Genomic DNA, 16,640 nt, shown 5'->3' with positions numbered 1-16,640 from the left:
TTTCTAATAATTGATCTATTTTCCCGGTTGCATAAAAAAAAAAATGGGGTAGGGGTGGGAGAGGCACAATACACCCAAGTCTTATCACATCTATTCATATGGCACTTTCACAACTAAAGCAGTTATATACTGTACTGTGACACCAACTACATGTGGCCATATACATAACTTTTGATATTCATCTATATTTCTTTGCCAAATTTTTCTTTTATGGGTTTACCTATGAAACAGTCTCCTATTTCATGAACTTTCTACATGAATTTCTGTCTAGTTTAAGCATTAATCCATTTTCCATGATTGTTTGGTCAATCCTAAAGTTTTTGCATAGTACTGCCATGTTTCAATATTAGAAAGTATAATTTTGAAGAATAAACTTTCCTTTTTAAAAAAATGTAAACTCCAACCCTAACTTCCCATGTTGCCAATTAAGCAACCAATATGAGTCTCACACCAATAATCAGGGCTACAGAAAATTTAAAAACCTAATAAAGCAGCTGAAACCTGTAAGTCTGTGGCAAAGCTAACTAACTAATATCTACTCCTCCTAATACTCCCCAAAAACGTTTTTACCATCTGCAACAGTTTCACTGCAATCAAAGATGGCACGAGCACGCAAACACACACACGCACTGAAGACTACAATCTTTAGTTACCCGAAATTCTTTTGATTGCACGATAAGAAAAATTAATTAAACTGTTCACTGTTGAGATATACAAAGCTTTCCATAGACGACTTGATGTGCATTTGTGCAAAAGGCTAATACTAATAAAAGTCTACATGAAAATTACCAAGTTTATCAAAACAATCATCAAGTTAGAACTTACTGTCTGATATATCAGGTATCTGGTAGTTGGTAAAATCCCAAGCTTGGATTCGATGTGTTTGCAGTGAAGCTACAAAAAATACAATGATTATATCAGAATACTTCAATGAAATCACAATTAAACCTACCAAATATAGCACAAATTAAAACTTTCTCCTCAGATTCCACAAAAAAAAAAAAAAAACACACCAATATAAACAATAATATAATGTGGATTCAATATAAATATACACCATTACTAACCTGTCATTGTTCTTGAAGCTGGATGTGAGGCATAATAAGGTCGACTGAAAAAGTTGTCAGCTTCCCTCTCAGCAGCTCGATCAGGTGGCACTCTCTGAATGTTAGGACGGAACAGCATTTCAGATCCAGGACCTCTGAGAAGTCTGAGATCATAAGGTCCTCTCCAAGGTATTGGATCAGGTGAGTGATACAATGCATCTGGGAGAACTTCAGGAATACTCGGATTATCCTCAGAGTCTGGACTTCGACGGTCTACGGCGTACTGCCGACCAAGGAGTCTCAGTGGAACGCCAGAAACCGATCTTGTGCTAAATTCAGCTCTATCATTATATGAGGTCCTGGAAGGTTGATTACTGGCTGCATCATCTTCCACCTGACTTTCACTGCCACTAGGGTCACTTAGAGTAATGCGAGGAATAACGAGTTGTGGTACAGAGGAGGTATTCGCACGTGTACTTCTAGTTCCACTTGCTTCATTTCCACTACTCATGTTTTGCTGCTGTGCTAAATTTCCAGACCTTCTTAAAAAGTCCGTCAAGCGTCTTGGTACGTTTGTGATGGGTCTTGTGCTTTCTTGTGTTGAGCTATTCTCGCTGCCACCCCCTTCATCATTTCGCAATTCTTCACTGGCCATACGCACAGTCTCGAACAATGTTGTGAGATTATGAAGGCCAGGGGAGAGATCGAGATCAATTGAGGAAGCAATATCAGACCTTGAAGCCTCACCAGAAGCACCCATCTCTTCATCACGGAATGGATTGGGAAGGCGAGATATAGGACGCTCTTCATAGGATCTGCAAAAGCAATGAAGAGTGCTTGGCAAACTAAAAACAAAACAATCTGCTTAAAATATTTTTATTTTACATATAAGAGTAAAATATCCACTAAAGTTTGATGTAAATAATGGTTTTATGTCAAAAACATTAGTTTTACTTTAAAAAAATGTTTCAAAGCATATACATCACTTAAACTGGCCTTAATTACATCACCCCAACTTTTTATATCTTTAAATAAAAGTAAAACGAAGCTATATGACTATAATAACCATCACGTATACAAAATGTCTGATCTATCATTTTCTCCAGGAAGTCATCACGGAAGAGAGAGTCAGACTAAAAGAACCATTTCATCTGCTTACCTTCAACTGAGATAAGTACCAGGACCTCTACTTTACTTCAGGTTCTGATGGGACTGAGTCCCAGTCAGGCAAAAGATGACACTTATAGAATTTTCCACCAGAAGAAAGTGAAAAGAAATGAACACAGCAACTGACACAAAAGGAAAATAAGACTCCAAAGATGAGAGAAATGTTCCAGAAGGCGTGGAAAAAGAGAATATCATGGCATACGTAAGAAACCACGGCCTAAGATTTTGTAAAATTTGAAAATTACCTAAAAAAGTGGATAACCTGATTATAAAATCAAAGCGATAAAATGTTGCTTCAGAAAACACTCACCACAGATAAGAAAAAATATGGGAGCATGTGACAATAAGCTATATGTATCCAATATGTTTTGCAATGACTATGACAGATACCATGTAAAACTGTAATACCACTCCATCATTATAACCTGCCACTAACAACTGCGCCAGTCAACCAATACATACCAATGTTGTGGTGTGCATCTGGCTGGCAGCTCAACGGTGAGGCGAACCACCCAACCATGCATGCCTGTGTCAAGCAGCTCACACCTGTCCTGTGTGGAGTGATACTGAACTGTGGATGAGCCCCAATTAAACCAGGTCATGCACGGTCTGGATCAGTACTAAGAACAGGAGCACATCAGAGAACTGGTCACAAGCACTTTGCAGATATACTAAACCTGCTCTGAAGGAGCAAATGGTCAACAGTCTGGCAAAGTGCACCTCTGGAGAAGTATGTGCATGGGAAACTTTATAGCAAGCAACTAGGCATGAGCAGGTTTGTGCACCTGAGACTGATCACGAATGGGCTCATCTGCCAGTGATCAGTCACAAGCAAACTCATGAACTAATTCACCTTCTACACCAAGATCACCCATCCCCAAGTGGAGACTTTGTTACTCCTGGCACGAGAGTAATGTCTGCGAGACAACTTTCTAGGTTTCTTGTGGAGGGCCACCTTCTGGTCCTTCTTCCTATGTGTCCACTGGTCCAGAGGTGCGGAAGATGAGGAGGTGGAAAAAGAGTGTGAGAAAGATTACAAGGAAGAAAGGGGCAAATCTAGACTGTGCTTCTTTGACCTCATGGGTCTCTACAGCCTCTCCTATGCCCACTTCCCAAGGGTAGGCAACCCAGACACACTTGACATGGTTGACAGATGGTGTATACTCCTATACTATGAAAAAGTACAAAGTGAATGAGGGTATGTTCAAAGTTTACATAAACCTTACACACAAACTCTGTCAAGCCCAGAAGTTCCTCGTTGGGGGAGTCGGTAGAGTTGTGGGCTAGCACTCGCTAGGCCCGAGTTCAAGTCTCCGGCCGGCTAATGAAGAATTAGAAGAATTTATTTCTGGTGATAGAAATTCATTTCTCGCTATAATGTGGTTCGGATTCGACAATAAGCTGTAGGTCCCGTTGCTAAGTAACCAGTTGGTTCTTAGCCATGTAAAATAAGTCTAATCCTTCGGGCCAGCCCTAGGAGAGCTCTTAATCAGCTCAGTGGTCTGGTAAAACTAAGGTATGCTTACTTTGTCAAGCCCGCAAAATCTACACTGTTCTACCTTTTGTACTGGAAAAGAGTGAAGCACCATCATTCCTACTATAATCCTAACAAAAACCAAATTGCACACTAAAGTTGCCATCAGGAAACCCAAGGGGGTAATCACTTCAACATCAGCAGAGTGCATACTAACAGCAGTGTGGCCAAAATAGTGACACCAATGACAGGACCAGCTTTTGCCTAAGGTATATCCATTTAATAGACAAAAGTTTGTATCTTTACAGAAATAATATGAGCATTGCCATTAAATATTGTGTACTATAACTAATTCTATGATTACTGTAAAACCAGAGAGAGACATATTCAAAATGAGATTATAAATTAACTTACATATTTTGGTTACATATGAAGTTTGTCAACTGATCAATTAGGTGTAGTGCTAGCCTAACAAGAAGACGCAGATCTGCAAAGAGAGGACATGACAGAGCAGATCTATAACACTAAAACTCATACTTTCAATATATACAGTATATACACAGTATATAGAACATATTATGTCAAGGCAAACACAAAGCAACCATATCCATGCAGTTTTATAAGTAAGTACACCTAGTGACCCTTCCCCTATACAAATTAGTCAACTTGAAAAATGGAGTCACACCAGCATGTTTTTTGGTATCCTTTACCTTCTTGCTGCAAAACTTGGCAACTAGCAACCAAAGTTGATGGAAAAATTGAACTTGCATGTTTGTACTTGTAGCAGACTTCCTTAAACATGTGAAATACCAACTTTGCCACCAACTTTGGGGTCTGTGCAGTTTGGCAAAAAGATCAAGAAACGAAAAGTTGGAAAAATATCCCGTGTGAAACCACATTTGGCAGAGAGGCCACCTGAAATCAAATTACAAACAAAAGTTCTTTATGTGTGTAAAACAAGGAACAGAGCAGCCCTTTGGCTATGAGATGCATTGCTTCTAAAATCAGCCCACAAACAGAAGGTGTACTTACTCTCCATGTGATTGTCCATGGAATTATCACCACTTGGCTGCTCTGAGTTTGTCATAGCACGAGCGCTGGCATACTTATTCGACATGTGTCTGTACATACCACCACTCAGATGGCCGGAGTTTGGGATGTTGTCGGACAGGTGGTCTTCTCCCTGTCGCCGCTGCGCTTGCTCGTCCTGCTGCTGCTCCTGCTCCTGATTAACAAGGCTGTTGAGGCGGTCAGCCATGTGGCGGAGAATTTGCCTGTTGTGCGAGATGAAAAACCATTATCTGACAGATCATAACTCAAACTCAATTTTTGCTGTGATCACATCAAATTCTGCATAACCAAAGAAATACATTAAACTAATGTACAAAAGCAACGCTCTGACAGACATCTTTCATTTTCAATGAGAAGAGTACCACATAAAAATGCATGCCAGAGCCACTAGTACACTATTACATGAACTTTACCGCAACTCTGATTCCAAACTCTGGAAGCCGAGAGAATATCAGCAGTATCAGATTAAAATGAAATGAAAACAAGATTACTGACAAAATTCAATCCTGGCAAGCTAGAGAACAAAGCAAAATATAGAATCTACTTAAAATGTAACAAATAAATCGAGTCACGCCTACACGATGGATATGAATGACTGGAAACTACGTAATACGCCAACTCTTTAGATGTACAGTATGTCTGCTAGCCTTAAGTGTGCAATTTTTAAAAGAAGAGTTCCCTAAAAGCTTTCATAAAGTTCACAAGAACAAAGGAACTTGATGGGAGAGGAGACAACTAAATATAAGAGATGCTTTGGGAAGTTTGAACTTGAGTAATTATGGGTTTGCCCTTCAGATATTTTACTAATGCCATGAAGCTAAAAGATATATTTCTAAGAGCACAGGGAATTGTGAAAGGCAACTCTTTATACTCTAGCTTAAGCACAATGAAGGGAGAAAAAATGAGGGGGGAAATTAACCCTGAAAGAGGCAACACCCTTCCTACCTGCAGGATGGAAGATTTAGAGGTATGGACAAAAAAAGTGCAATTGTAGAATCTCAGCTTAGCAGTTCAAGTACAGAATGTCATCAAACTATGGCTGAAGAAACTGCAAGACCTAAGAGCATTCATTTACCTGTAATGATCCCTCTGTTCTCTTCGTAGTCCTTCTCTTATTAATACGTGTATTCTCTCTGCATTGCTATTTCGGGATCGAACCCTGGAAGCTGGGAAAAGAATAGGACCACCGGCCCTGCCTGGGGTACGGCCAACAAGCATGTCCCTCCTTGCATTGAGAATGCTCTGTCGTAATCGCCGCCTAACATTACATAGCTGAACTGTGTTGGTTTCTGAAAGGAAAAGAAATATTTTTAGGAATAAAACTACGATTTAAATGATCATAAAGCAGGGATTCCTCATAAGCTGTTGACATTTCATGCTGTCAATTAAGACTTATTTACTGATACCAGAGACTTTTCAAAGGTGATTTTCAAGGTTTAGTTGGTGTTTACTGCATCTACATTCGTGTTACTGAATGCAGGTATAGTCAGTCAGTCCAGAAAAAATCTGAGTAAAACGTACTTCCCATAGCAATGACTAAATAAAAAATCTTTATTAACGAAACCAAGAATGCAGTTAACAAGTTATTTCTTTCAAACTGTAATTTTAAAATACATGAAAGGTATAGTTTTCATAAGCTTTAAAAAAAACATCAAATAAAAAAATTAAGAGTTTTCAAGTTTGAAAGAATAAAAAATGAAGGCCCAGGAAAACTCTGGCTTTTCCAAAATTTAAAATGGAAAAAACTGCCACAAAACAACACAATGTACAGTACTTAGGTTTAGTGATTTTCAATTTTATCACAATATTAACAAAAAATTCAAAGCAGCAGCATCAACAGATTTACATACCAAGACCCGATACACTGTTAGCATTGGCTGCTTGATGTGCAAGCATATTGGCAATTCTTGATGACAGCGAAGTAGTTGGGGGGCGACTTCTCCGTATTCTCTCTGAAAATTAAAAACATCCTCTAAATTGTGTTATAAATGATGCCTAATCAGTGCAGGAAGAAATTCAATAAACTAATGACAAAGGCATGAAGAACCTGACTCTTACTGTACTTATGGAAGATAGTTGGGTTATTACCATCATTTATCCGATTAAAGATTCTTGTTACCGAGATGGACTTTTTGTATCAAAGCTATCAGTGCAAATGACTTCACCCAGACCAGTGAGTTACATTTTTACACTTTCATAGGTATGGTCCAAAGAATTTCTTCACAAATGAGGAGCAAAAATTAGTAAAATAGTTAAAGAAGTCGAAGAGGTGAGCAGCATGAAAATAAAAAAAAAGAAAAGAACAATGCCACTGCTGGCCCACAGCAATAGCCCTTGGGCCCAGATACAGTGCTTTCTACCTATTACTTTTTATCTGCTAAATAAATGATGATGATGATAATAATAATAATAATAATAATAATAATAATAATAATAATAAAACAGCACACATAGTGAGAAAAGTGATGGACTCCTAAGGAGGCAGGATGCAACCTGGAACCCCACAGTATAAATACCACCCAGCTGAACAGGATGATTGCGATAAGACAAAAAAAAAAAAAAATAAATAAATAAATAAATAAATAAATAAATAATAATAATAATGGGTGCCATGGCAGAGTGGTTTAGCTCATTGATGGACTGGTTAAGCAACATTGGGACTAGTCAGTCATTAGATGGATGACCGCTCTCCTAGGCATTGATTCCTTGGGAAAGGATCTTTACCACAATTTCCTCAGTCTACTCAACTGTAAATAAGTACCTACTCCTGATGGGGTATGATCCAGCTATGGGTTAAATAGCAAAACTCAGCAATGACGGAAAGATATGAAAGATTAATCGACGACGACGTAAATGGTACCTCTGGCAACATAGGAGCTTTGTCCGGCAGCCAGGTATACAGCCCAGTGAACGGGGAGGAACATAAGGTACTTGGAGGTTGTCATCCAACAACTGACCACCACAACAACAGTAACCAACAACCAGAGACTGGAGCTACGAAGGCAAAGCAGAAGAAGAAGAAATGGACAAGAGAAGAAAATAAGGAAATATGGAGATGCTACATCAGAAGCAACCCAACAGAAAAAGGATACAAAAGAAGATTGGTCAACATCTGGATGGAGATAAATAATACCCCTCAAACAGACAGAGGCTGGCAGACCAAGTAAGATAAACAGATAAAGAACTGGCTCTCCACAACAGAAAAAGAGGAAGTGGAGAGAGAAATAACACTCAGAAACTAAAGACAAGACGACAAACTAAGAGAAGATACCACCGAAGACGACAGGAATGACGAGCTATCAAATAACAGCACGCGAGGAAATACCAAAGATGTATTAGAGAGGTCAGAATGAGTGGAAAAGATCAGACACAGTCAGATACCAACTGAAGAAAATGCCCAACTGGAAAGCCCAAGGACCTGATGAAGTCCATGGACACTGGCTCAAAAACTTCAAGGCCCTACAACACCCATGCGTAGCAGAACAACTCCAGCATTGTATCACATACCACCATGCTCCCAGATGGATGACAACAGGGAGAACATTCTTAGTACAGAAAGACAAGAACAATGGAAATATAGCAACTAACTACAGGCCTATCACCTGCCTACCAATAATGTGGAAGTTACTAACAGGTATCATCAGTGAAAGGCTATCCAACTACCTAGGGGATACAAACACCATCCCCCACCAACAGAAAGGCTGCAGAAGGAAGTGTAGGGGCAATGAAGTCCAGTTCCTGATAGACAGAATGGTAATGAAGAATAGTAAGAGAAGAAGAACCAACCTAAGCATGGCATGGATTGACGACATGATACCGCACACACAGCTAATAGAATGCCTGAAAATATGTGGGGCAGAGGAAAACACCACCAGCTTCCTAATAAATACAATGCGGAACTGGAATAAAGTACTTACAAGCTCTGGGATAAGACCAGCAGAGGTTAACATAAAGAAAGGAATCTTTCAAGGCAACTCATTGTCCCCACTACTCTTTGTAGTAGCCAAGAATCTCATGACAAAAGTACTGCAGGAGATGGTGTTGAGTACCAACTCAAGAAAGGAGGCAACAGAATTAACCATCTGATGTTCATGGACAACACCAAGCTGTACGGTAAGAGCATCAAGGAAATAGATACCCTAATCCAGACTGTAAGGATTGTATCTGGGGACATAAGGATGGAGTTTGGAATAGAAAAAGGCACCTTGGTCAACATACAAAAAGGCAAAGTGACAAGGACAGAAGGGATAAAGCTACCCAACAGGAATAGCATCAAACACATAGGTGAGACAGGATACAAATACCTGGGAATAATAGAAGGAGAGGATATAAGGATATAATAGGAGGAGAGCATTGAGTTTTGACTTGAGTATCGCCTTAAGTCGCTGCATATATTCTTTCCTGATCGTATCCTTCATACGATCAGGAAAGAATATATGCAGAGACTTAAGGCGATACTCAAGTCAAAACTCAATGCTGGAAACATGATGAAAGCCATCAACACATGGGCAGTAAAAGTAATCAGATACAGCGTGGGAGTCGTGTAGTGGATGAAGGCTGAGCTCCGCAGCACAGACCAGAAAACTATGAAGCACATGACAATACACAAAGCACTGCATCAAATAGACAGACAGACTATACATAACACAAAAGGAAGGAGGGAGAGGTCTACTAAGCATAGAGGACTGCGTCAACAACGAGAGCAGAACACTGGGGCAATATCTGAAAACCAGTGAAGACGAGGGCTAAGGAGTGCATGGGAGGAAGGACTGATAAAAGTAGACGAAAACCCAGAAAAATACAGAGACTGGAAAATGAAAAACAAAACAGAGGAATGACACAAACCCATGCATAGGCAGTACATGAGACAAACTGAAGAACTGGCCAGCAATGAAACATGGCAATGGCTACAAAGGGGAGAACTCAAGAAGGAAACGGAAGGAATGCTAACAGTGGCACAAGATCAGGCCCTAAGAACCAGATATGTCCAAAGAACAATAGATGGAAATAACATCTCACCCACATGCAGGAAGTGCAATATGAAAGACAAGACAATAAACCACATAGCAAGTGAATGTCACGCGCTTGCACAGAACCAGTACAAAAAGAGGCATGATTCAGTTACAAAAGCCCTCCACTGGAGCCTGTGCAAGAAACACCAACTAGCTTGCAGTATTGAGTGGTACGAACACCAACCTGAGGGAGTAAATGAAATTGATCGGGCAAAGATCCTATGGGACTATGGGATCAGAACAGACAGGCCGATATGTGCCGACAGACCAGACTTGACATTGATTGACAAAATCAAGAAGAAAGTACCACTCATTGAAGTTGCAGTACCAAGGGACACCAGAGTAGATGAGAAAGAAAGAAAAAAATTTATAAGTATAAAGACCTAAAAATACAAATAAGGAGATGGGATATGCCAGTGGAAATTGCACCCATAATCATAGGAACACTAGACACAATCCCAAGATCCCTGAAAAGACTAGATGCTGAAGTAGCTCCAGGACTCATGCAGAAGAGTGTGCTACTAGAAACAGCTCCTAAGGAGGCAGGATGCAACCCGGAAACGTAACTACCACCCAGTCAAATAGGATGACTGAGACATAAAAGAAAATAATAATAATAATAAGGGTCCAAGATGCATAGTCTTTAGTACAGTGTGATACATGTGGTACATTTCAAGAGGTAATTCCCTACGAAGAATTATGGCAGGGAATCAAAGTATACTCAAGAGTTAATGCATAATCACCTTTACCCAATTATATCTAGAACTGAATTTTGACATACTGTATAAGACAGTACCATTAGAATTTGCTTAAGAAGACCTCTGAGTGACACTTCAAGATGAGAAGCAATGTAGCTGAGGCCAAGTGTCACTCCAAAGTGGGCAATACAAGGGCACATTAAGCAGAACAATACTAACAGCTGTTGCAAGTAATGCAACAAATTCTATATAATTCTTTATAGCCATAAGAGTTCAGCTGAGGGAAGTCATGAGTGATAAATAATTTGAACTCAGATGATTTGGCACTGGGAAAAAGAATAGTTCTCTCATTACAAATATGTGCCCTGACAGGCACATACTGCAGTGTCATATATTTATCATTTCATCACGATTGCACTTTTTACTTTTGAAGAACACTTTAAAATCACCTACCTGGAGGACTTGGCGGATCATCATCGTAGTCCAGAGAGGGAGATGACACAGCAGATGATGTAGTTGACGATGAAGAGGAAGGGGAGTTGCCAAGAAAACCACGAAGGCGGCGCTCCTGCTGTTCCAGTGCTTCCTGCCTTTCTCTTAAACGCTCTTGTAGCTGCTCAAAGTTGTGGCGCAACATCTAAAACATGAGGATGTACTGTAAGTCTGTGTCCATAACAATAATTTATTCTGCACACTTGGCTACAAATCAATAGAATCTAAAATATTTGCTACAAAAAAACACATACATACCTACTATTTACAACTAATGAATGACTTATATACTTGGTAGTGGATTTGCTTAGTAATATTATACTAACCTCACTGTCCTCATGTATTTTTCTTATTTTCCTTTCTTTACTATTTCCCTTTTCTCAAGATATCTAATGCTTTTGAAAATAAACGGTAATATTACTCTTACACCTTTTCCTCTTTCCTCTACATATTTTTCTGTCCTCATAACATGTCTACATAAGTTTACACTAAACTTTTATTGGGCACAAGTTATCATAATAAGAATTTTGCTACAGCTCTATTTCATAAGAATATCCTCTATTAGAATGACCAACCTTAACATTCTCTAATACTGTTAGTATGCCACTGCTGGACGATGCTTAATATTTTTATCCCTTTAATTCTCTATTCTGTATTTGCCAGCTTACACAGTATGCTTCAGAAAAATGACTTCTACTACCTTGTAATTTAAAACATTCTATTTCCTACTACTAATTTAGGAAATACATAAGAAATAAGTACAATAAAAAAGAATAAAACATGACAAGTTCCCACTCTGGTGAAAATACTACTACTAGCTGTGTAGTAACCATAAAAGTGTGAGTAGTTTAGCAACTACACTACTTTGCAGTCATCAGTAAAAGTCTTAGCTTACTCTCTACCTCAAATAATTTAATGAAATGCTTACTAGAATGACACATCTTTCAGCTTCGTGAACTTTCTTCTCTCATCACCTAAGCTAACAATACATACCGCACACCTTTTCTTTATAGAGGTCTACAGATATTATCTACGTAATATGCAGTTAATACCAACAGATGTCAACTACAGCAATTATGCATCAGTCACTATGCTTCTAGTGAATGTTGCATAGCATTAGCTTGCCAGAGGTCAGTAGATATTATCTAAGGTAACAGTATATATTAATATCTCGATCTTACATGATTCGAGTTGCGCAAATTCACAGACAAGCAAACTTTTCATTGGAACCTAACTAGCCTAAATGTCATACGCGATTTGTTCACAGACACGCGACATTTGCGAATTCTTGAGAAACCCTGCAAAAGTGTTTGTTTATATTTTTATGTAATTTATAAGTTTTCAAGCTTTTGTGTATAAATAACATTAAATAAAAATAATAATGCTCTCTCTTTCTCTCTCCCTTTCTTACTGAGATGAGATTATTTTTATGGTCACAAGTAAATGTTTATTTGTTTTATATGATGAATAAATGATTTACCTAATAATAAGTACCAATTTTCAAGTAATAATAATAATAATATTAATAATAATAATAATAATATAACTGTAATTACAAAATTTATACATTTGTATAGAGAATTATGTGATATTTTAAACAAACAAATATCATTTCCCAATCTTTTGTGAAACCCTTGAAGAGAGGGGCGAGGTCAAAGCTGTCAAATATGTCAATCGTTGCCCACAGCTTGTCAAAGGATTTCTACGTACTATATCTCTCTCTCTTTCTTTTTCCTTCATAAATCATGAATTTCCATCTTTTGATATCTAAGTAAGAATAACGTCTCTCTCTCTCATGTTATTCTCTCTGTCTCTGTAATAATTCATAAATAATATAACTTGATATTTTAAGGACAATATCTCTCTCTCTCGTGTATTATTCTCTCTGTCTCCGTAATAATTCATAAATAATGTAATTCCATTCTCTTAAGTAAGGACAACCCTCTCTCTCTCTCTCTCTCTCTCTCTCTCTCTTTTAGTTAGCACTCACACATTTTTACAACTTAGTATTTGTCTGTACATCTTTACCTTCACAGTATATAGTTTAAATGGATCTAATTTTATCTGTACTGTCTACAAACTGTAAATGCGCTAAACAAATACGTTCTAAACCACAGAAACATAATAACTAAGAGTTGTATTAGTCCAAATAAAAAACACTGTTTGTTCATGAAAAAGCATTTCAAAACAAAGAGAAAGAGATGCAGAATAAGGAAGTTATTAAAAATGAGGTTGAGAAGACTTAAAAATAGATCGGTCAGAAGAGGAGAAAGAGAAATTTTCCGACTCTCATCAACCACTTATTTCTTTTTTTAAGGGTAATGTATTAAGCTAACTTTTAAATGAAATTACAGTAACTTTAATTCCATTTAAAAGTTAGCCTAATACTTCGGGAGCATGATTAGGGTCATATTTAGTGTTTAAATTCTAGATATAAGCATTTATTAGCATTTTTAGAGACTGTGCCAAACTTGTGCGAAATTTCACCTTGCGCAAGGGGTTTTGGAACCTAACCACGCCCAAGTTCAGGCTATGACTGTATGCCAGCTATCTTTTCTAACTGCAATTTATCATTATAAGGGTTTTATATATTGCCCACATCCTAAGCAACTAGCTTCATCAGTTCTAAAGGTAATCATTACTGTATGAACTGGTCATTATGTCTTCACTGAATGGTGTTTTGACTGGCTTTCATCAACTTCTCCCCTCAGACTACTAAGATCTGTACATATTTTGTTAAAACTATTGGTGGAAAAATGGGCTGTCTACTGATTCATAACTTTTCAGAGCCTTCAAGCTTACTGGAATGCAAGAGGTGGAAACTTTTCAATCTTATCACACATACGTATTGTAACCTTGATCAACAGCAAATATTTTCCACTATGATGAAAATTCTCACTGATAAGGTCACAAATCGGAGTACTGACCAATACTTTCATCACAAACATGTAATACACTATTTAAAATTGCACAAAACCTTGACTCTGACCCCTTAGTCCCTCTCTTCCAACTGAAAGAAGGAATAGGAATATAGAATTTAGGCCAAGGGCCAAGTGCTGGGGCCTACGAGGCCACGCAACCCTGAAAGGGAAACTGAGTAACAAAAGGAAAACCTTGCAGTTGCACTATGAAACAACTGCTAGAGAGAATGAGAGGTCATATGGAATAAAAGACGTTCAGGTAGGGGTCGAAGGGACGCTGCAAAGAACCTAAGTAATGCCTACAGTGCACCACGTGAGGTGCATTGACAGCACTACCCCCTACAGGACCAACTGAATGAAAAAACTGCTTACCGTTCTTGTCTGAGTAAGATTTGAATCTCCAGACACAATTCTGAGAGCATGACGCTCATCTGGTGGTGGTGTGGGCAATGGACCAACCACAGCCCCTGTCAGTGGAGTATGGTCTAGTTGATCTGTCACTGCCCTAGGTGGCAACCTTTCTCTATTAGGCTCATTTGTTGTGCTGTTTGCTCCCCTCAGAGGTGTACACAAACCAGGAAGATGACAGCGAGTGCGGACTGAGCGTAAGCGTGGGATTCTCCGGAACACACTAGGCGACATGGACCATGAACTGGAAAATAAATAAGGGGATTAAAATTCAAGAAATTACAATTACATTCATCATTCAAACATACAGCAATCTAGAAGACTGTTATAATGATTCTTCCTTTTAAAATGACTTCTAGCACAAATGTTACAATTCTTTCTTCTTTAGCATGCAAAATACTATCTGAGAAGACAACCAATTCTTAAGAATTTCCTTTAACCTTGATGGCATTATCCAAAAATACCTTATTTTGCTGGAGAAACTGCAGCTTCATTAACCAAGAATCTTATAGGAGACTGACAATTTGGCTCTTGTAACTAAAACCAAAGTATTGTATACATAACTGTCTAGTTGTCCAAATTCTTTGATTTTACTGTTCTAATCTTCATCTCTCATAAGAGAACAAATCCTTCTGACAATCTGACTCATGTGGTCTCATGAAGTACTTAATGAGAAATAAGACAGGAATCATAAATTGCAACTCAAACCTTAAATGATTTTGGCTTGCTGCCAGACTTTCATGATCAGAAACACAACTTACTGCACAAAATGATTTTGGCTTGCTGCAACCCACTTTCAAGAAAGCTAGCTATGTATAATACTGTACAAATACTTTACATAAGATACAACTTTTCCCAAATCACATGAGCTGTAAGTAACACTAGTAAGAATTTTAATTTCCAGTAAATATGTTCAACTTTCTTTTCATCTGCATTTTACCAAATTTCCTCCAACTTCTGGCTTGGTCTGCAAAAATGAATGCCCTGACAACTGGAACATCATACCATCCACTTACATATAACTGCAACAAAATGCCCCTTTCACAATGGATTCAGCATCTTCTAAGCAACTACAGTAAACCCCTGTATTCATGAGGGATGTGTCCTGCAACCAAACCCCCTCCCGCAAATAGCTAAAATCCACGAATGCTTAAAACCCCTTTAAAAACACTTACACCTGCCTATTTTCATAGTTTAAACACAAGAAAAACCCTCTAAAAATGCTTATACCTGAGTATTTTGATAGTTTTATCACAAAAAGTGCATTTAGTCATGAAAATGATATGAAAATACAGTAACTATTGAATATTTCTGAGTGAAAAATACTGCGAATGGGCAAACTTTCCACGAATAATGGGTATATACATTCCACAGAGAAATCCACGGATATGTGAGTCCGCGAATCATGAGAACGTGAATACAGGGGGTTTACTGTAACCATTAAAAAAAATATATTAAAATAAAATGCAACAATGTTGAAGTAATGGGCAGAGTAACAACCTTAATCCGACATTCACAATGAACCTTCCAAACATTTCATACCTGTGTGCATGTCTTGATCGTGTCCTTGTCCCAAAGGGGCCTCTCTGTAACCTTGCAACAGACCTTGGGGCTGTTCGCGGACGGTGACAGAGTGATCGAGGACTTGCACCCGTAGTATTAGTGTTAGAAGATGCAGTGTCTTCTTCATTTGGTCGAATGCTGAAGAAAATGAGATTGTAAGAAACTCAGAACAGTCTAAAACGAAAGATTTTCCATTAAAAGTTTAGCTTTGTTTGATCAAAATCACTGTCTCTCAGCTATAAGATTTCCTCTGCCATGCCAAAAGGACTTGATCTTGAATGAAGGATGAGGATTAGAGTAACACAAAATTGAGAGAGTGCATGCCTAAGTGGGAATTGACTAAAAGAAACATTAACAATAAAAAAAAGAACATGACTTGACACTGTAAGTAAAGTGAGAAATATCTGAAAGAATCCATACACAATTGCACTCTGTTCTTGCAACCCTGCTGATCATACACAGTCTTATTCCATGTGAACAGATCTCACTTATACTAACACATATGCCCGAGTTCCTAACAGAGAGAAAAGTAAAAATTTAACACATGACATCAAAGAATCGTACAACAACTTTTCTTGACTGCAATACATAAGTTCCATCTGACTGAAAATTGAATATTTCATGTACAGTACAATACGAAACATTACTTTCATAAAACAGTGTTACCGTACTTTGTCCAAGTAGCTTAAAAAACTCTATTTGTTAATAAAATGGTTGATTCAAAGTCATCAAGACACAACATTCTATTTCAACAGATAAATAAGCAGGACCTAAATAAAGTCAGGGAA

The 16,640-nt window shown here is 38.1% G+C and overlaps 1 protein-coding gene across 5 annotated transcripts in view; it reads right to left on the bottom strand.

Moving 5' to 3' along the window:
- The window catches only part of LOC136836909 (serine-rich adhesin for platelets-like), a 40,337-nt gene that overhangs the window by 6,680 nt on the left and 17,017 nt on the right, over window positions 1-16,640 (bottom strand). For 3 of the 5 annotated variants that reach the window (XM_067101359.1, XM_067101360.1, XM_067101361.1), the window contains exons 9-17: window positions 15,832-15,990; window positions 14,254-14,533; window positions 10,922-11,105; window positions 6,609-6,710; window positions 5,834-6,047; window positions 4,720-4,961; window positions 4,102-4,174; window positions 1,068-1,861; window positions 826-894 (exon numbers count right to left, since the gene is read on the bottom strand). In XM_067101359.1, the coding sequence (XP_066957460.1) occupies window positions 826-894; window positions 1,068-1,861; window positions 4,102-4,174; window positions 4,720-4,961; window positions 5,834-6,047; window positions 6,609-6,710; window positions 10,922-11,105; window positions 14,254-14,533; window positions 15,832-15,990 (2,117 nt within the window). The remainder of the gene's footprint in view (window positions 1-825; window positions 895-1,067; window positions 1,862-4,101; window positions 4,175-4,719; window positions 4,962-5,833; window positions 6,048-6,608; window positions 6,711-10,921; window positions 11,106-14,253; window positions 14,534-15,831; window positions 15,991-16,640) is intronic. The other 2 variants (XM_067101362.1, XM_067101363.1) reach the window with 1 other exon arrangement.

Source organism: Macrobrachium rosenbergii, chromosome 57, assembly GCF_040412425.1.
Source record: "Macrobrachium rosenbergii isolate ZJJX-2024 chromosome 57, ASM4041242v1, whole genome shotgun sequence".
NCBI lineage: Eukaryota > Metazoa > Arthropoda > Malacostraca > Decapoda > Palaemonidae > Macrobrachium > Macrobrachium rosenbergii.
Note: the sequence above shows the minus strand (reverse complement) of the source record. Positions and strands in the feature narration are given on the sequence as shown.